This window comes from Chiloscyllium plagiosum, unplaced genomic scaffold, assembly GCF_037043375.1.
Source record: "Chiloscyllium plagiosum isolate Xiang-an unplaced genomic scaffold, Cpla_swu_hap1 HiC_scaffold_9, whole genome shotgun sequence".
NCBI lineage: Eukaryota > Metazoa > Chordata > Chondrichthyes > Orectolobiformes > Hemiscylliidae > Chiloscyllium > Chiloscyllium plagiosum.
In genome coordinates, this window is record NW_028270147.1 from 70,515,980 (window position 1) to 70,536,308 (window position 20,329).

General features: G+C 42.1%; 1 protein-coding gene across 6 annotated transcripts in view; it reads right to left on the reverse strand.

The window, feature by feature from the left end:
• Positions 1 to 20,329, reverse strand: part of lrp8 (low density lipoprotein receptor-related protein 8, apolipoprotein e receptor) — a 114,935-nt gene that overhangs the window by 15,186 nt on the left and 79,420 nt on the right. For 3 of the 6 annotated variants that reach the window (XM_043699610.2, XM_043699607.2, XM_043699612.2), the window contains 12 exons: positions 18,857 to 19,228; positions 14,551 to 14,673; positions 14,328 to 14,450; positions 12,233 to 12,352; positions 11,960 to 12,085; positions 9,304 to 9,475; positions 6,219 to 6,446; positions 6,007 to 6,125; positions 4,967 to 5,106; positions 3,392 to 3,533; positions 3,120 to 3,272; positions 1,360 to 1,575 (listed from right to left, as the gene is read on the reverse strand). In XM_043699610.2, coding sequence (XP_043555545.2) covers positions 1,360 to 1,575; positions 3,120 to 3,272; positions 3,392 to 3,533; positions 4,967 to 5,106; positions 6,007 to 6,125; positions 6,219 to 6,446; positions 9,304 to 9,475; positions 11,960 to 12,085; positions 12,233 to 12,352; positions 14,328 to 14,450; positions 14,551 to 14,673; positions 18,857 to 19,228 — 2,034 coding nt within the window. The remainder of the gene's footprint in view (positions 1 to 1,359; positions 1,576 to 3,119; positions 3,273 to 3,391; positions 3,534 to 4,966; positions 5,107 to 6,006; positions 6,126 to 6,218; positions 6,447 to 9,303; positions 9,476 to 11,959; positions 12,086 to 12,232; positions 12,353 to 14,327; positions 14,451 to 14,550; positions 14,674 to 18,856; positions 19,229 to 20,329) is intronic. The other 3 variants (XM_043699608.2, XM_043699609.2, XM_043699614.2) reach the window with 3 other exon arrangements.

Here is a 20,329-nt window from a genome sequence, read left to right on the forward strand (position 1 = left end):
AGTATTTTGTCTCGGCTTTATTTTGGATAAAATCCAGATGAAGGTCTGCTCTGTAGAGAGTAGGAGAAGTGTGGAAACAGTGGCTTGGAAACACAAATGCATGTGCTGAAATTATAAGTCAGTTAGCTTTCATCAAGAGCGCCAAAAGGTCACTACTAGGTTAACATGGGTCTGGATCCTCCAATGGGAGCTAACCTTTGCAGTGATGTAGTTTGGAGTTACCAATGGAGCAGATGTGGAAATCCCAGTGCAGCCAACTCCCCAGAAACTGCCCTGAAAGTTGAAAACTCCACTTGGGGAATCCTCTGAGGAAATCCCCAACTAAGTTCGCATGGGAAGTTTCAGAAGTTCTAACTGATTTAGTATAATAGTTAGCCAGGATAAATGAGAGGAACTAAAACCTGCTCTAACTCCTGAATACCTATGAAACAGCATCCCGGTCTCTCTAATGACTTCCTTTCAGCAATCCCCCTACTCCACACCAACCGATGTATTCAGCTGCTGAACCTGTCACCAGAACCAAGTTGCTACTCTGGCTACCTTAGTCACTACCTCTCAATAACTGGGGAAGGCCTTTAAATTTAATAAAGCATGAAAATGGGGTGTGATTTCAACACCAACCCACTTTGGTGCTGCCTACTCAGATTCCTGGATTATTCTAGAATGCTTCAGCTGCGAAGGTTTCTAACCTGGAAATTCGCTCAGAGAACTCTCTAAAAATGCCTACATGTATTTTGCTTTTGGTCTGATTAGGATTGGGAATAGGATTCTGATCCCAAGGAGAAGAGATGGGCCTCTGTTTCTCTCTCCACAGATACTGCCAGAGCTGATCAGAATTTCTAGCACTTTGTTTTTATTTCAGATTTCTATTATTCGTAGTATTTCACCCTAGAATTTTAAAATCTTGGTTCACATACACGGTAGGAATATTGAAGGAGGGAAACTGCTCACGTTTTGAGGAATGGTGGGGGAAATGGAAAAACATACGGAGAATTCAAAAATCATTTGAGGGAGGGAGGGAGAGAGTTGGGAAAAGGAGATAAATTTGCTGACATTGAGTCATTGAACGTGACAGTGGAGCGAAGACAGGGAAAAAGGGAAATGCTACCATCCCATTTGACCACAGCATCTTGAGGGTTAGGGATGACCCTAATCCAAGTGATGTTGAAATATGACTAGCTTAATCCAAAAATACAACAGAACGTCAATCACAGCCAGCAGTCCTTAGGCACCTCTTATCCTCCTGTTCCGAGCTGCATGGTAAAGGCTGGAAGCGGTCACCTGGGAACAAATCTCCTCGTTGCGTGGAGTAAACGCTGCAAGAAAACCTGGTGAGGAGCATCATCTTGTAAGACTTACATGATAGTGAGGAACCGTTCCTGTGGATTGAATTGTCTGTGTCAGTGCTGCCAGGGAAGAGCCGTTGTGAATCTTCTGTAGTGACGCCAAACAGAATGGTTGCACCAGGTGTGACGGTTATATTTACTGGAACCTCGGTAGTGAAGGAAGCTGTGCCAGGCCTCGCAGTTGGTTTGCCACTGGTCACTGAGGGGACAGTTGGAAGCTTTTCAACTGCTTTGAAAAGGCACAGAAACAGAGTCCAGAAACAGAAAAAGAAACAGGATCCAGAAACAGCAATCTGAACATTCAAAAGTTTGAAGTGACTCACGAAGGCAGCAAATCCCTTGGCTCCAGATCCAGTTTGCAGGGGCTGAGGACTATAGAGCAGAAAATGTGTTGCTGGAAAAGCGCAGCAGGTCAGGCAGCATCCAAGGAGCAGGAGAATCGACGTTTCGGGCATGAGCCCTTCTTCAGGAATCAGGAATTGATTCCAGCAGGAATTCCAGCAACACATTTTCAGCTCTGATCTCCAGCATCTGCAGTCCTCACTTTCTCCCTGAGGACTATAGAGTCATGTTTACAGTATGGAAAGGGTGTCCTTCGACCCATTGTATCCACACCAGTCAATAAACATCCATCTATCCTAATCCCATTTCCCAGCATTTGGCCTTGTATGCTATAGCATTTCAAATGCTCAACTAAATAATTTTTAAACGTCTTGAGGATTTCCACCCTTACCATCCTTTCAGGCACCCATAACCCTCTAAGACAGAATTGAGGAAATCACTTTTCACCCAACCTCCTGCTGCTTACCTTAAAACTGTGTCCCCTGGTTATTGACACCTCTACTAAATGGAAATGTTTTTCACTATCTACCCTATCTGTGCCCCTCACAACTTTGTGTACCACAACCAGATCCCCCTCTCAGCCTTCTCTGCTGTAACAAAAACAACCCTGGTCTATTTCATCTCTCTTCCCAGATCAATGTCCAGGCAATCTGCTGGTAAATATCTTCTGGACTCTCTCTTCTGTAATCACATCAATCCAATAATGTGGCAACCAGAAAGCATGTTTCCAGGGTTGGTGGGTTTGAGCTATAGGGAGAGGTTGAATAGGCTGGGGCTGTTTTCCCTGGAGCATCAGAGGCTGAGGGGTGACCTCATAGGAGGTTTATAAAATCACAAGGGGCATAGATAGAGTGCCTCATACCATTCAACTGTTGCTTCCTTTCCTTGTTAGTCCTCCCACAACAAATCAGCTCACACTTTAAATTCCATTTGCAATTGCTCAGCCCACCTGACCAGCCAGTGTTCATTGTACTGTCATCTAAAGCTTTCCTCCTCACTATTTCCCATGCCACCAACGTGTATCACAAACAGATCATTCAGCTTAACTCATCCAGGCTACTATTAATGCCTCACCAGAGTCTCTTCCTTTTTCTCCACCTAACCCAGAGGACATAACTTTCTATCCTTTTTCTCCCTCTCATGCAACTATCTAACATCCCTTTAAATGCATCTTTGCCACTTGCCCAAAACATTTTTGTCTTAATTCTGTACTGGGTTTGTTAATGACTATCTTACAGTCCAAAGTTTTGATCATCCTCAGAAGTGGAAACTTCTCCTTATCTATCCTATTAAACACTTTTACAATCTTAAAAATACCTACCAGGCCACCCCTTTGTCTTCACTTTTCTAGCATGTGAAGAAATGTCATCTCCAAAAAAACTGGAAAAGCAAAAATCCCCAAATGCATTAACAAATTCAAAACACACTTACTTTTATAACACTTTCTCATATCCTGCCCAAGCTTCATGTTGTCAGGACAAGCACATGTGTATTTTGGAGAATGGATGTTGATTTGGGGAGCTGACAAGCACAGGTACTGACATCCTCCATTTGGTGCAACACCATCTGCACAGAAGCTTGTAACTATTTAAAGAAAGAAAACTTTCAGGTTCAAAATCTCGACAAAGTTAAACAGAAAAAAGGTTGAATAATGAAGTACACATTGAAAGTTTAGACTACAAGCAGATTCTGACAGGAATTACCTTTGGGCTGTTTCAGTTCATGAAGAATGATGATGTCATGTAGATTGTACAGGTTATTCGCTAGCGATATCACATCTTTTCCAGTCAGCCGGTTTGCACAGTAAATAGTTTCGTGATCAATGTCAGTCCAATAAATCTTGTCCTGTAATAGCAAAACAAATTAATGAACACTGTAACAGTCAAAGCAAATGGCTGTGAGACAGGGCGCAAGAGTCAAAAGGTGCTTGGATATTGGGATTTAAGAAAGTCCGCAAATGTATTGCTCTACTTGTAAACTGCAACTCTGTGTTGGCTTGTCCTTATGGTTTCATTTGTTAAACTGAAAGCAGTAGAGTTGCTTTGTTTGGTGCTTAATTGCTTTGTTTGTTACTCTTTTTTAAAGATTTGGAAGGCCAGCCCTTCATGGAGTTAACAGGAGCAGGGAAAAGGGGAAGTTGAAATCTGGCAGTGCACCTCCGATGCTGTGGCTGGCAACTGTGTCATTTTAACTTTTGCTCACAAGGTTCCAGTCACTGTAATTGGCCATTACAGCAGTGTAAATTACAACCTGATCTGTTCCAATGTCAGTATTTCATATTCAGGCAAAAACAACAGGGAAAAAAGATGCCCATCAATAGGTCACAAACAGGATGTCACTGAATTTGATTTGAAGAGTCATCAGTTAACAGTGTATAGAAGGTGATCACAGAATCACACCACAAGGAGCTTGTGATTTTGAATCAATATACTCAATTCTACTCTCTAACACAGGTTTGTGGGACTATGGCATACAAAAACAAAAATCAGACTGCTAGATAGATGCCTTGGATTGGGAATAAAAGGAATGCAGCATGAGGAAGGAAACTGGGAAAACCAGGATTTCAGTTTATTGTTGATGTTTAAGTACATCAACGTCGATTCTGAAGGACAGATGATGGAAGATTAGACAATGTACTCAGGTCAACTACCCTGCTACCTAGGCTCACACACTAACAATGTCTGTGTGAATAAAATAATGCACTGCAGTGGGTCAGCCATTACTCCACGAGCTGTACAGCAGTTATTAGAGTTGAAAAAACAAAGTGCAGACTCAAGTGAGCTCTATGCCTTATCCACACTGGGATATCGCAGTTGCATAACAGCTGCTTAAATTGAGTGTACCTTAAATTCACTGTGGCTTCACAGATGAAGATTTAGGATCCCTACAGTATGGAACTGTAAGGTCCATCAAGTCTATACTGACCCTCTGAACAGCATCCCACCCAGATCCACCACCTACCCTATCCCTGTAACCCTGTCTTTCCCATGGCTAACCCACCGAGCCGACACATCTTTGGACTGTGGGAGGAAACTGGAGCACCGGAGGAAACCCATGCAGATACAGGGAGAATGTGCAAATTCCACACAGACAGTCACCTGGATTTAACTGGGTCCCTGTGAGGCAGCAGTGCTAACCAGTGAGTCACCATGCTGTTCACACGACAACGCAGAAAGAAATATGCACCCAAGCTTTAGTATTGAATGAAGTTAAAAATGATGATTTTTTTAAAAAATTACTTTGGCACCAACAAAAGCACTCTCAGATTCTAGCCTTACCTCAAAAACTGTGAGAGCAGAAGGATGCGCGAGGTATTCTTCTGAAAATAGTAATCGTTTCCTGTTCCCACCATTCAGGTCAATGCTAGACAACTCTTGCAGTTTGGAGTCAACCCAGTACAGACGTTGGTTCAATAAATCTAGAAATCAAATACAAACCGGTCAGTCAGTCAGTCAGTGCAGGTTCCTTAATGCCTTCCAACAGGGACAACATGTATTACTCCTGTCCTGTCCTGATCTAAATCCAAAACCAAAGACACATCGGGAGAGATTTTAACTTGTGGGTGTTAGTGTAAAATGGGAAATTAGGGATTTGCCACTGATCGCACAACCCACTTACTTACAGCTCATTTCTCTGTCTTCGGATAGAGTTTGTCCCAAGGATCGTCTCCAATTTAACTTAATGTAGTTTACTTTACTGAAGTCTAGGAACATTTGCAAAGCGTTCAAATGTCAGCAAACCAAGTAAAATATTAGAACATTAGAATTAAGATGATGGATTTCTCTAAACGATCAATTACTTTCTCAACAGTGTTTCTGTAAACCCAGACCCACATTAAAGTAAATGGGAGCAAAACTACAGACAGGAAATTTCTTGGCTCTTGGCCCTTAAAATGGACAGTAGAAATGACCTAAATAAAAAATGATATCATTCTTGCAGTTGAAGATGATTGAGGGATATGGTTAGAGAACATATCTATGAAATAAATGATTGTCTTATTCAGCCAAATGACCTTTTCTTGCTCTTTATAGTCATGAACACACCCTTTTCCTGTATTTTATAGTGCAAAGTCACCTTAAGTAGCGGTGGTCAAGGTCTGTATGATTTTGACTGCTCAATAGATCTTTGCAGAGGATGGGGGAGGGGGGGGGGCGTACGTTTATCCTGTTATGTTGTATATCAGACCCACAGTTAAGTGTCTTCAAGTTAAAAGAATAATTGAAATATAAAAGCAGTAAAATACACCCCAGTCCTGCTTATCTTCTCACCCAGCCTGCATCAATTTCACTAAAATTTATTACATTGCTAAAACATTTACCCAAAGTGATTCCATTTGGCCATTCAATGTTGTCTGTGACGAGTGTCTGACGGTCGACTCCATTCAGGCCAGCTTTCTCAATCTTTGCAGGGTTACCCCAGTCAGACCAATACATGAACCTAATTAACAGGACCAGAAGTTTGAAAAAAGATGGGTAAAATCTAGATATTCCATAATGAAACAATGCTGGAAAATATTTTGTTAATATTTACCCTCGAATTGGATCAACTGAGATAGCTCTGGGCTTGTCGAGCTCAGTGCTGATGAGGGTCTTTCTTTTAGTCCCATCTGCAGTTGCCACGGAGATTGACCTGGTACCCGAATCTGTCCAGTATATGTTTTTGTGAACCCAATCCACTGCTAGACCCTCAGGAGTGTGGAGATCATACTTGATTAGATGAATGTGCTGGCTTGGATCACTGGCTTTATCCAAAGGAGCACTGGAACAAAAGATCACGATATGAGTGCTAAGCTCAACATTGCAATGCTGTCCAAGTTAACTGAAGACTGATATCCTTTCCCTATTTGCAAACTATTTCCAAATATATAAACAACAAAGGTGAGCAAATAACATAATTCTCGAAATTGAGAATTAACACTATCAGAAAAGATTAAGGAAGATGACCTCAGTATCCTCAGGAAAGGAAGACTGAAGTTAGTGCTGCAATTCTGAGGAAGGTCATTTGACTTGAAATGTCAACTCTCATGTCACTCCACAGATGCTACCAGACCTGCTGAGTTTTTCCAGCAATTTCTGTTTTTGTTTCAGATTTACAGCGTCTGCAGTTCTTGTGATTTTTGCTGAAATGACTGATTCTAAACTAGTCATTGAATGTAAACCCAGCTGTGAGGGTATTGAGTGAAGAAAGGATTATAATGGTCTTCGGTCATCCACAAGTCCAACAGCGGATTAAGCAAATTATATTTTTCAGTGTGTAGAACAGAAATTGGGTTATCATTTAAGCTACCATCAAATGATTTGATTACACAATACGTACAGATTACATTGTCATAATGAGGTTGCAGCTATTGTTAAGAATAACCAAGAAACTCCATTCTTTGGTATTAGAGCTATTTGTTGATATTTAGATTAGCAACAGATAAATGGAGTCTTCTGGTTGCTCTAATACACTGATCTTGAAATGTGGCAGATTTTGAAAATCCCAACCATCTCTGTGATAATTGAAATGGTATCATTAAATGAATCACCTGTCAACTTCATGAGAAGGTATAAATTGATTTCTTTTTTAACACAAACAGTGTTTATAAAAGTGTTGAACCAGACATGATTCAGAATGATTATCATTCCCAAGGGAATATAGGTAGCTGTTTGTAAATTCCTTAGTTCGGTTTGAAATTGAGTTGCAGGTAAATTGCAGTTCCAGCACGTGATATAGAACATTCTCTTTCGTGTAACGTAAGGACCACATTTTTTTTGGACTGAACTAGAAATGAGCAGAGATACTGCTTTGCAGAAAGGAAGTTGTTAAGGTAATGCTTGCAGCTCTTAAAATAAGTTACTATAAATACAACTGTATTCCAATGTTGCCTCATTTAAGTGATGAAGTAGCACTCCAGTCAGAATGACACTGTCTGTGTGTACTGCTCAGAAACAGACTTTTCATTGGCTTTTCAATCTGGTCTCATTGTTCACTGCTTGAGAGGGCTCAGTATTGTACCAAGCAGTTGAAAGGTTCCTGGACAGGTAGGCTTATGTGTGGATAATACAGTATAAACAGCCAGCCTGTGAAGAGAACGCGTTCATCTCTCTCTTTGCCTTGTGTGTGGAAAAGTAAAAGAAAATCCAGCTATTCTCCCTCACTGTCTCAGTTAGTTGTTTGCTCTGCAAATCCCTGTTGAAAGGTAAAGGTAAAGGGGGAAAAACCACCTTCAGAGCCACTGAAAAGGTAAATCCTCAGTGAAAGAAAGGCGAAGAATCAGTGCGTTCACAAATTCACTACATTAGAAGTCAAAAGAAAACATCAACATCTGTGATTCAGACTGGTGCCAGAACTGTGCTTTAATAGCTTTGAGTTTTCACCCCAATCCACAATATTTGTGTCTTATCTCTTTGAGTCTTTGTAGGTGTTTGGGCATTCAAGGAAGTTGTTGAGTTTAAATGTAGAGTTCCAGAATAGCAGTGCAACAGGTCTTTCATTGTAACCATAGACGAAAGAGCTGTTAGGTTTGCCAACTAGATATGGAAGGGGCATTCAGGATTTTACCAAGGATGTCTTACAATCTATGCTATAATCTGGCTTTAGCCTATATTACTGTCCTAAAATATATCAGAATGAAAATGGATGAATCACCACATTAACCTTAGCACTGGAAATAATAATGATAAACCCAGCCTGGTCAACCCAGCAAAGGCTCCCTCTATAACAAATGGGGGTTGAGCCAAAGTTAGGAGAGCTGTTCTCCAGACTAGTTGACCAGAGTCAAACAGTGTGGTGCTGGAAAAGCACAGCCAGTGAGGAAAATCGACATTTTGAGCATTTAATTTTGAGCAGCTGCTTTTCAGATACTGAAGCAGTCCATGTCCAGATGTAGCAAAACCTGGACGACATTACGTTGGGCTTATAAGAGACAAGTAATACTCGCTGTCTTACAAATCTAGGCAATGACCATATTCAACAAGGCAAAATCTCACCATCACCTTTTGGATATTCAGTGGCATTAGCATTGCTGAATCCCCCAGTATCAACATCTTGGGGCTAGCATTGACCAGAAACTAAATTGGACCTACTGTGTGAAACCAAAGGCTACAAGAGCAGGTGAAATGTTTGGAATTCTGCGTGGATACATGACATCCTGTGGCTCTCTCTAATCTACAAGGCACAAGTCAGGAGTATGACGGGATACTCAGCACTTGCCTAAATATGTGAAGCTCCAAAACACTCAAGCAGCTCGACGCCTTCAATTAAAGCAGTCTGCTTGATTGGCACCCCATTCACTTCCTTCAACACCAATGCAGCATTACAGCAGAGTGTACCCGCTACAAAACGCACTGCAGGCTCCTTTGACAGCACCTTCCAAACCCACAACCTCTGCCACCTAGAAGGACAAGATGCATGGGAGGAATGCCACCTGCAAGCCTGTTTCCAATCCTCACAGCATCCTGTCTTGGATCCATATCCTGTTCCTTCCTCACAGTACACTGGGTGTTCCTAAAATCCAAAGATTGCAGCAGTTCAGGAAGACAGTTCACGATTGAAGGAAATTAGAGATGGGTAATAAATTCTGGCAACGCCCACACCCCATAAACAATTTTTTAAAAAGACACCAACCATTTACCTATATATCTCTTTGTAGTACAGATCAATCCAATATATCTTTTCAGCTTCAACATCAACATCCAGAGCCACCACATTCTTTAATGTAGGTACAAGACGTGTATACTCTTTCTTCATCAAATTGATCATTCTAATCTCATGGCTATTGGTGAAAACCACTGCCGGACTTGTACCTGTAAAGAAAGCAAGGAATTTAATCTAGCAAATAAAACAAATAATTAATTAATAAATGGAACCCACCCACCATTAATGCAGCTAGAAGCTCTATTTCCTGCTGCTGCGTTGGAACACGGGTGTGGATAATAGGGGCTTGGATTTTTTTTTATTAATTTTCTTACCTATCTTGCAACGCACTGCTGTGTGCCATTTGCCTTTCTGAGAAGTTGTAAAATATTACTAAACAAAATGTATCAGGCCCAATGGTGGCCTAAGGTAAAACTGCAAGTATTCAAACTGACCAGAAGATGGTTCTGGCATGGAGCAAGATCCAGAATCATCTTAGTCATGTGTTTTGTACCAATCAGATAAGGAGATCGGACTGTCTGAATTTCTCGGCAGTTAATGGGTGAGACTCGGGAAATAGTTGGGAAGGGCATGGATGTCTGCATTTTTAGATAAAAACAACGTTTTACTCAATTGATTCCTTGGAATGAACAGATTATCTTACAAACATTAGACAGGTTGAGCACATATCTGCTGGCGTTGAATCGTTCAAATTTGAGGGGATATGACAAAGTTGATACTGCAAGGTTGTTTCCCCATGTGGGAGAGACCAGATCAAAAGGAGCACAATTTGAAAATAAGATGACATGCATTTAGGATGGAGATGAGGGGACATATTCTTTCACAGAGGGTTGTTAGCTGGTGGAATTCTGTTCCCCAGATAGCAGTGTGGGCCAGGTTGAGTTTGATAGATTCTTGATGGACTCTTTAGCCTAAGGGGATGGACTTTGAGGCCCTGCATGGATCAGGCATGAATCTATCAAATAGCAGACAGATTTGAGGAGCCAAATCGACTACTCCTGCTCCTAATTTATAAGTGTTTGGCTACCCAGAATTTTGGAAGATCAGGGCTAGGACAGATTGACAGGTAGAAAGTACACGATTAATGGCATGACCATTTCTTCTGCTATCTGAAAACAGCTGCATGACTGAGAATGGGCAAGTCTAATCCAGTTCATAGTGAGTATTGACATGTGGCACTAATCTGCCCTTTGTTGGCACGAGTTAGTAAATGAGGAGGCCATGAGGATGCCTGTTGTGATTTGCTCTGCATAAAATCCAACTTCATTTAAAATGCACTACCCGCAATTTATCCAAACGTCCATCATAATTGGACTTGTCAATCTCAACTTGTTCCCTATTCCCAGTGCATGAAATCAAAAGCCACATCCCACTATACAAGCTCCTCCATAAGACTGTCCTTGTTGGTAAACTTCTGCTGTTCTACATTCCAAGAGACAGCTGCCCATCCTCCCTTTCTGTCCTCTCCATTCTGTGGCGGTGGCTACCTCAGTTTAAACTTTCGAATTCCCTCACTGCATTTCTCCTTTCTTGAAAAGGCTCAACAAAGCTATGACACTTTCAGTAAATCTCCCCAGCACGCGTCTCCAGTCAACAGTTAGTGGATTTTGCATTTCCGAAATGGCCGTTTTATCAAGAAACAGGTACCATTAAAAAAATGCAATTGCTATTGATGAAAAGACTTTAAAAAAAAAAATCATACAAAAGTTGCCATAGCCCTTCTGGGACCAGAGGGCTGCTCAGCCAGAGGTTGAGAAGGAGATTGCTTCATTGTAATCTCAGCCGATGTGCGAATTGAACCAATGATGTTGGCAACATGCTGCATCAGAAACCGGCAACTGAGCATACCGAGGTGAAAGAGGAGACTGAATTAAGATAAAATTAAGAAATATTTTCAGCACAAAATCAGGAGGGCCCTACTCCTGGTGGAAACAAATTACCTTTGAACTGCTAATCCCTGAAACCTTCATTCTTGGTGGTCACATTAAATATAAAAATCAGCAAAGAGGAATAGGAAGACTTTGATTTCACCGTACACAACTCAGGAAATTGATGTGGAACTTAGGGTACAACGTAAGATACTATTCATCATCAAAATACTTCAGATTTCAGCTGCCAATCTCATTGCAATCTCGGATTCTTCAAAAGTATAATGCCACCACCTGGTGTGGAACAGAGCTGCAGTGCTTGATTTCATTAAAATCAAAGCAAAATACTGTGGATGCTTGAAATCTGAAACAAACACAAGATGCTGGAGAAACTCAGCAGTCCTACTGGACTTGAAACATTCACAGTGTTTCTCTCTCTCTCTGTTGAGGCTCCCAGCATTCTCTGTATTTGTATCTGGTTCCATTTCTGGCCTGTGCTGAATTAAACAATTTCAGCTGGGACAGTAGGTGAGAAACTACTGATGGCCTCAACTGCTTCTGGAGCAAGATGGTAGAGAAAAATAATTAGTGAGGGATTCCTGATCTTACTACTTGGGGATACCTGCTGGAAGATGCATTTGTGTTAACATCACAAGAAGGTAAGATCAGACTAGTGCTCAAACTACCTACAAGCAGTCACCATTTAGGATCATTCACTGCCATTGACAATAGAATTGTACCCAGTGTCAGACACCACCTTCTTACCCACTGCTTTGCAAGTTTCAGTCATTGGATCCATCTCATAACCTTGGAAGCAATTGCACTTGTAGCCTCCTTTAATATTGGTGCAGATCTGGCTGCATCGGTCCAGATCCTCACATTCATTTATATCTGAAAGAAGCATTTTGAAGAGTCAATAAATACTTGGAAATCTCTGTCAATTGTACAACAGTATTGATTACTGAAAACAGTGTTAGACAGTCAGCTCTTTATGTAAACGATTGACTGAGGCAAGGCGCTGCCTTGCATTTTAATTACCTCCACATGTCTTTGTGTCCAGCAGTTTGTAGCCAGCTGGGCATTCACATTCATATCCAATCTTCAAGTCTCTGCATGTATGGGAGCAGCCACCATTGTTAGTCAGGCACTCATTTAAACCTGAAGCAGACAACGCAACAAGGCACCAAAGTAGTTCACATCCATCAGATCAATGACACGATTGGTCTCCTCAAATCACAAAACGTTAGTTGGAAATTTTCTAAACTGCAGACTGAGTAAATTCACGTAGACTCTCAACAAGTTAAAATGTGACAAACAGGAGTGAGTATTGAATTTGAAAAGGTTGTACAGCACAGCACAGCTTTAGGACCCTATGTCGCAGAGCTACTCCTTATTGTGCATGAATTGCATATTGAGGGAGGAGTGAGTTAGCATGTCCTAGTAAGTTGGATAGTCAGCTGCTTGGTTGAAGTCACACCAGGGAAGGGATTGATTAGAAGAGAGACAGACAGATGTAGTGAATAATCTCAACAATGTAAGGGTAGAGTCAGAGTCAGATATATCTCAGAATATCATGTGTAGAGCACTTAATGTTAATATGTAATAAACAGAGTGCTGAGCAAGACAAGTCTGAAGACAGTCATATCTTCTCCTCAACCAAATCTGTTTGAACCAGAATCTGGGTATAAAGGCACATGACAAAAGAACAGGTACTTACAGCTAAATTCCCTTCAATATTTTTATACATCTAAACAGTTTCTAAAATGTTTTCTGGTAGCAGCTTGATTGAATGTTACATTTTCAAATGAATGTTATTGAAAAAAAGTTAGCTAGTTGCAGTCCTGCAAGTTCGAGCTGGAGTACAGTTCCAAACATATCAGCAGTCATCCAATGCTCCATCCAGATAGCTACATTCACAGTGTGAGAGCTTAAATGGAGGCTGTCAGCCAACTGCTTGAAGGAGGGAAAGATGCTGCTGGCGGTTACAAGGAGCCCAAGTAAAATGTGCTCAGGCACATTTCATACTGTTCATCGTAACAATGGGCCCAAAAGACAATTGCACTGACCTGATCTTTTTATGGAGAAGCTTTAAAGGCCAGTGTGGATTATTACATAGGATTCTCTTCAAGATGGTGGCTGCCACAAGCTGCAGTGGTATGTCGCAGCAGTTTTATTCTGTCTAGCCAGTCTTCTATGGGATCCGGTATTGCACAAGGCCTTAGCTGTTTTTACCTCTGACTCAGAAGGTTGTAGGCCCTTTTCTAAGATTCGAGCACAGTACAAAATCTAGGCCCCCACTCCAATACAAAGAGATATTGTATTTTGGATGAAATGTTGTGGTGGGGTCTGCCTGACTTCTGAGGTGGGCATAAAACAACCTCTGTCCCACTGTCCTGGTTCATATTTATCCCTTAGCAACATCTCACCAATCGTTCTCATGGTCCGCTTTGCGGGATCATGCTGTTAATATATTGGTTGCCACATTTCTTTCATCGCAATAGTGACCAGATTTCAGAAGTCTTTCACTGGATTTAAAGTGCATTAGGGTATCCCTTCTTGTGAAAGGAGCTGCATACATGCAAGTCACCATTTTAAAATACTGACACTGGGTGTTCAATGGATAGTGCTTTGTATTCTAGTACTGTTTTAAAATACTGACACTGCTTACAGCAGTGTGATCAAAACTCACAGTAAAGCACAAAGGGAGCACAAAACTTGCATTGCCTATTAGTATTAAAGGAAGTCTAATTTCTTCAGATATTACACAGCCCTAACCCATCTCTTCAAAATCTTCTACCTCTGCTATTGCTTTTTGCATATAGAACAACCTTGGTTATCCAAATGTCAATTATCCAAACTTCGGATTATCCGAACAAGATCTCAAGGTCCCATAAAAATGGTATTAGGCAACTCAGCATTCAGTTAAATGGCATTACGGTGTGTATTGCTGGATAATCAAGGCATGTTTGAAAATTGGCCCTCATAAATTATCGTGGGTTTATGATCAGATCAATTATCCAAACAAAATACCCCAACCCCCCAACTCTTTCAGATAATCAAGGTTGTTCTGTAATTATATTAGGCGAGTACTGAGCATATCATGAGCATAAAAAGCACTCTTGATCCACCTTACCACATTCTTTGAGTGGCTCATCCGACCAGTCTAAGCAGTCCCTATGCGAGTCACATACTTTGTCCATATCAATACATTCTCCACTCTTACACAGAAATTTCTGCAGCCCTTCGCATGGGGTCACTATTGAGCATCAAAAACAGCAAGTAAAGATCAGCAAATCCAGTCAATGGGCACTAACAATTTAATGTCTGACTGCTGTCTTAAAATGATCAGGACAAACCATTCACACAGTCGAGCTCATCAATGTGGTCCGGACAGTCAAAGACTTGGTTACACTGTTTGGATCCATGGATGCAGCTCCCATCACTGCACTGGAACTGATCAGGTTGACAAGTCATCATTGCTTTAAAACGAAAACAGAAATTTACATTTAGTTTTATATTTTGTAACTTTAATTGATGTACAGGAGAGAATTCAAAGATTGAAAATCTCTTGTTACTTTTCAAATTGTTTACACACAAAATAAAACAATGCAAAACACCTAGGGTGTTGAGGTAAATGTGATGAAGTTAAATAATGACTTGACTCCCTGAGAGAATGTTACTGTGAATACTTGTCTATCAAGCAAAAGTTGGATCTGACGACCATCAGAAATCTGCAGTGTTGAAGTTGGTCAGCGTCATGTCAGTGCTGGTCAATAAAGAGCCATTCAAACTAATCCCACCTTCCAGCCCTTGCTCAGTCACCTAGTAAGTTATGGAAGTTGAAGGAAGGCAGTTGCATAATGGTAACTGCATTGGATGAGTAGTTCACAGTTCAAGCCTAATGTTCTGCCGATGGCAGATAGTGGAAATTGGATTCAAATGAAACTGTGGAATACAAAAAGCGCAATAGTGAGCATGTAACCACTGTTAATTAATGTAACAACCCATCTGATTCACTCATGTCCTTCAGGGAAAGACCCCTGTTATTTTTATCCACTCTGGCCGACATATGACTCCAGGTCCACAGCAATGCGGCTGACAGCTGTCTAAGCAATAGGGATGAGAAGTAGATGCTGGCTCAGCTAGAGGTGAACACATCTTTTTTTTTCCCCAAAGAGAATATCTAAGTACTTTTAAAATGTTGAGGGTTCTGTTAGGAGAAAGTGAGGACTGCAGATGCTGGAGATCAGAGTTGCGAGTAGGGTGCTGAAAAAGCACAGCTGGTCAAACAGCATCCCAGGAGCAGGAGAATCGACATTTCGGGCATAAGCCCTTCATCAGGTTGAGAGTTACAGGCCTCTGCCAGCAGGCAGTAAGAGAGGAGGCAGTAAGAATGGCTCTTTGTTGTCCAGAATGGTTGGGCCTGCAATGAGAAAGGAGACAGTGGGAAGGTATATTGAGGAGGGGGGAATCATTTGGCTCGCAGTCAGATAGGAGACAGTTTAACAGTTGCAGCAACTTCAGATTACTGCTGACTGGGGAGATACAAACAAACAGCAACATCACAGAGAAATGGCGTATTTATTGGAAGAGGGATTAACTGAAAAAGAGTAGGAATGAGTGAAATTACAAATCAGGACTAATACATTATAGTAATATAAGTAAGCAAATCGGGACAAGGGAAATAAAGTTAGCACAAGAGGAGCAAGTTTAAGACCAAGTAAGCTAACGTTTAAGGCATGGCAGCACAGACTGGTCAAGTGGAATGTGTGGCGTGTAATACATGGAAAGTCACGGACACTAACAGGATTCCAGACAACCACATCGCCAGGCAATGCGTCCACCTGCAGAAACGTGAGCTCTGGGTTGAATAGCACCTCCCTGAACATGCTATCCATGTAACTCTCAGCCTTGGGACGTGGCAGAGTGTCTCCAGGTGGCGTTCAAGCTCAGAAACCCGGAGCTCACGTTTCTGTAGGTGGATGCACTGCCTGGCCATGTGGTTGCCTAAAGTCCATAACTCCCCAGGTATTACGGCTACACATGCCATTTGAGCACATGGCTCAGGTAGTAATTATGTCGAGTTTATTATCTTTGTGATTCCACTTTTGAAAATGTCATCCTGAACTGCTCATAATTCCTCAGCAAAACCTCTTTCCTATCCTACCAATGTCTTTGGTACTTGATTAGATTAGATTAGATTACATTACAGTGTGGAAACAGGCCCTTTGGCCCAACAAGTCCACACCGACCCGCCAAAGCGAAACCCACCCATAACCCTACCCCTACATTTACCCCTTACCTAACACTACGGGCAATTTAGCATGGCCAATTCACCTGACCCTGCACATCTTTTGGACTGTGGGAGGAAACCGGAGCACCCGGAGAAAACCCACGCTGACACGGGGAGAACGTGCAAACTCCACACAGTCAGTCGCCTGAGGCGGGAATTGAACTCGGGTCTCAGGCGCTGTGAGGCAGCAGTGCTAACCACTGTGCCACCGTGCCGCCCACTTATGTCGACCATAACAACTGGACCCTCTCCCTCCCACTCCTGGTTCCATTCTCAGGCCAGAACAGCTGTCTTGAACCTTGGTATGAGGTAGGCAGCAATATCTATTCCACTATCCCCTTTTACTCTTACATTTCCTTTTGTCTACCTCCCCTACCCCACCACCCAACAACCCCCCCAACCCTCCCCCGCACCCCCAACCACTTGACAGGTATTCTGAACAATGATGCTGTAGTCATTACACTCACTGACCATGCTATCTGTATACCACAACAATCCCTATTGGACAAGGGCACGGGCCAAGTCTCCTCCAAAGCTCAATTCTGGATCCCTGTACCTGCCTCAATCACAATCACACCGTCCTGTCCCTGACTACAGACCAAGTTTGATGGGGTTATTATCTAAGGGGTGTGATTGCCTCCTGAAAGTGCCCAAGTACCTCTCCCACTCCCTGATGTATCACAATATCGACAGCTTGGACTCCATCTCACCAGCCCTGAGCTGGAGGAGATTGAAGGGAGATTTGATGAAAAAATATGCTTAATTATAACAGACTTAGAAAAGTTAACAAGGAAAACTCTTGCTTTTAGCTGACGGTAAAAGGATTGGGGACACAGACTTAGCATTTTGGACAAAAAAATACAGGGGTTGGTAGGGATAAGAGAAATTTTGATTGAACCCAATGAGCAATTATGGCCTCGAACTTGTTGTCTGGGTGACAGTATATGATTTGAGAAGTGAATTGGATGGACATTTAAGAACAAAGGAAATAAGCTTGCAAAGCTATAGGTCCAAGAGCAGAGAATTGGAACAGACTAAATAGTTCTTCAGAAAACTGGCATGGGCTCAATGAGCTGAACAGCCTCCCTCTGTTTCGTAATAATGCTCAACATGCTGTGCCCTCAGCAACATCATAAAAAAAATCAGGCCGCAAATCCATGATAATGCAAAATTGAGTTCGACGTCACTAACACCACCTGAATAAGTACTTGTCTGATATCCAGTCCTGGAAGACCAAACATTGTTTTTGGTGATGACACAAACTCCAATCACAAGCTATTCACTCCAAGTCGTCTCTTGGTCATTGTCTTGAAGTGCAACTGGAAGATTTGTAATGTTGGAACCTTGTTTAACCCTATGGTGAACACCAATCCCACATCTGCTACATCACCATGACTCTGCCTACACCTCAAAAGCCACCAATATCTGCTCCTACTTTAATTTATTTGCTGCAGAACCCCTCACTCATACCTTTGTGAGCTCGGGATTTAATGATAAAGTGCTGTCTTGGCCAGCTTCCAACATTAACCTCTCTACAAACTAGAACTCAAATTTCTGCTGCCCTTATCATCACCGGCACCAATTCCCATTCACCCAGCAATTGTACTCAATGAGCTTCCAGTTTAACAATACTGCAGCAAACCAGTCTTGGCTTTGACCCTCCCCATCTCTACAACCTCTTCCAAACCAGAACTTTCTGAGATCTGTGCTTCTCCAATTCTGACCTCCCCAAATTAACCATTGGACCAGTGGCAGTCATTCCTCGGTTATCTGGGACCAAATCAATGGATTCTTATCCCCTAGCTGCTCAACTGCTCTTTCATTTCTGTACAATGCACTCCTTATGTATTACTGTGTTGATCAAGCTTTTGATCACTTATCTTATTTCTCTTTCAATGGTGCAGTGCCAAATGTTGATTAATAACATTCAAAATGAATACCTTGGGATGCTTTACTATAGCATAGGTGTCATGTAAATACAGTTGAGAGTGTGGTGCTGGAAAAGCACAGCAGGTCAGAGAACATCAGAGGAGCAGGAGAATCAACGTTTCGGTCATAAGCCCTTCATCAGGATGCTGCCTGACCTGCTGTGCTTTTCCAGCACCAACTCTCGAATCTGATCTCCAGCATCTGCAGTCCTCACTTTCTCCTAGTCATAGCAGGCCACTCATATCTTTAATCGAAGACTTCCTTCTCGAAAACCTGTAGTTCTTTCGGTGGTAGGTTCTACATGTCACTACCATTGTAAAAATTCCTTTCAACATAAATATAAAAACAATTACTCACCCATCTCACTAAATGCAAACTAATAAAAAACTAAAGAATGCTTTCAAGCAGATGTATTTTGCCAAATGTAAGAGAACACCTACGGCAGTCAGTTTCATCCGATTTGTCTTTGCAGTCTATGCCTCCATCACATTTCCAGTTCAGGTGGATGCACTCGCCATTGTTGCACTGAAATTCATTCGCTGAGCAGGCACCTGCAGGCACTGCCTTGTGGCCACATCTCTCCACACTTTCGTCCGATCGGTCAGTGCAGTCTGGGTCATTGTCACAGGCCCATAGCAAGGGGATGCACATGGAGTTGTTGCATTGGAACTGATGGGGTCCACAGGTGGGCGGAAGACAGTGCAGCTCCTCTGTACCATCCCCACAGTCGTCATCACCGTCACACACGAAAGTCATGGCAATGCATTTATCATTGGCACATTGGAATTCATTGTTTGGGCAAGTCTTCGGATCTAGTTGTGGGGGGGTGGAGGGGGGGGGGGGAATGGTGGGAAGAGGGTGGAGATTGCCAAGAAAGGAGAAGGAGGGCAGAAGAGAGAGTAAACACATTGGTCAAGCTTAGCATGCCACTAAAAGGAAGCTTTTCAAAAATTATGCCCTTTGAGACTGTCTCCCGAACAATCAACTTTCAAAATTTGTCCTCTCCTCTTCTGAATGCATTGAACGATGCTGAAGAAATAGCAGTCACATGCTCTCTTAAATATTCTCTCAGAGGGGCATTTATCTAGAGTGCTCAAACCAGACTGCTGGCAGCTACTGAACTGTTGAGTCTAATCTTCTCCTCACTTGGAGTCTGCACATACAATTTGTAGCACAAACCCCTGGATAGTAATCAGTATGGATCGCCGTTCCAGAATCAGCTAATCCAGTTGTTGAAGCCAACTGTTGTCCCCTGGCATCAATCACACATGAACACCTGCATGGCAACGCTTACAGTTTAATGACTCCTGAGTGATTCTGGACATGCCCATGGGAGGGACAATAATGTCAGAGAGAGAAATTATCTCGGACCTGTAAATTAGCACTGCGGAATCATGGGAAATACAATTAGGCAAATCTAATTGATTAAATGAATCACTTTCTTTCAGTGAATCATTCAAAAAAGATATCTCAAAGGTGAAACAGTTCTGCAACAAGCTAATCAACCATCTGTTAACAAAGGCACAATTAAATACTTAGCTGCAAAAAAATATTAAGACACAAAGTATTATCTATTACTTACTTCATTAAAAATTATGTTTTTCTAATTGCGTTCTTCAGAAGCTTACTGAGCCTTACTCGGTCGATATTTTCCAAGCTGCCAGCTGCCCTCCTGGAATGAGTCTACCAAGGCTCCTCCAGTCAAAAGGAGAAAGTGAGGACTGCAAATGCTGGAGAGCAGAGCTGAAAATGTGTTGCTGGAAAAGCGCAGCAAGTCGGGCAGCATCCAAGGAGCAGGAGAATCGACATTTTGGGCATGAGCCCTTCTTCAGGAATGGCTCGTGCCCGAAACGTCGATTCTCCTGCTCCTTGAATGCTGCCTGACCTGCTGCGCTTTTCCAGCAACACATTTT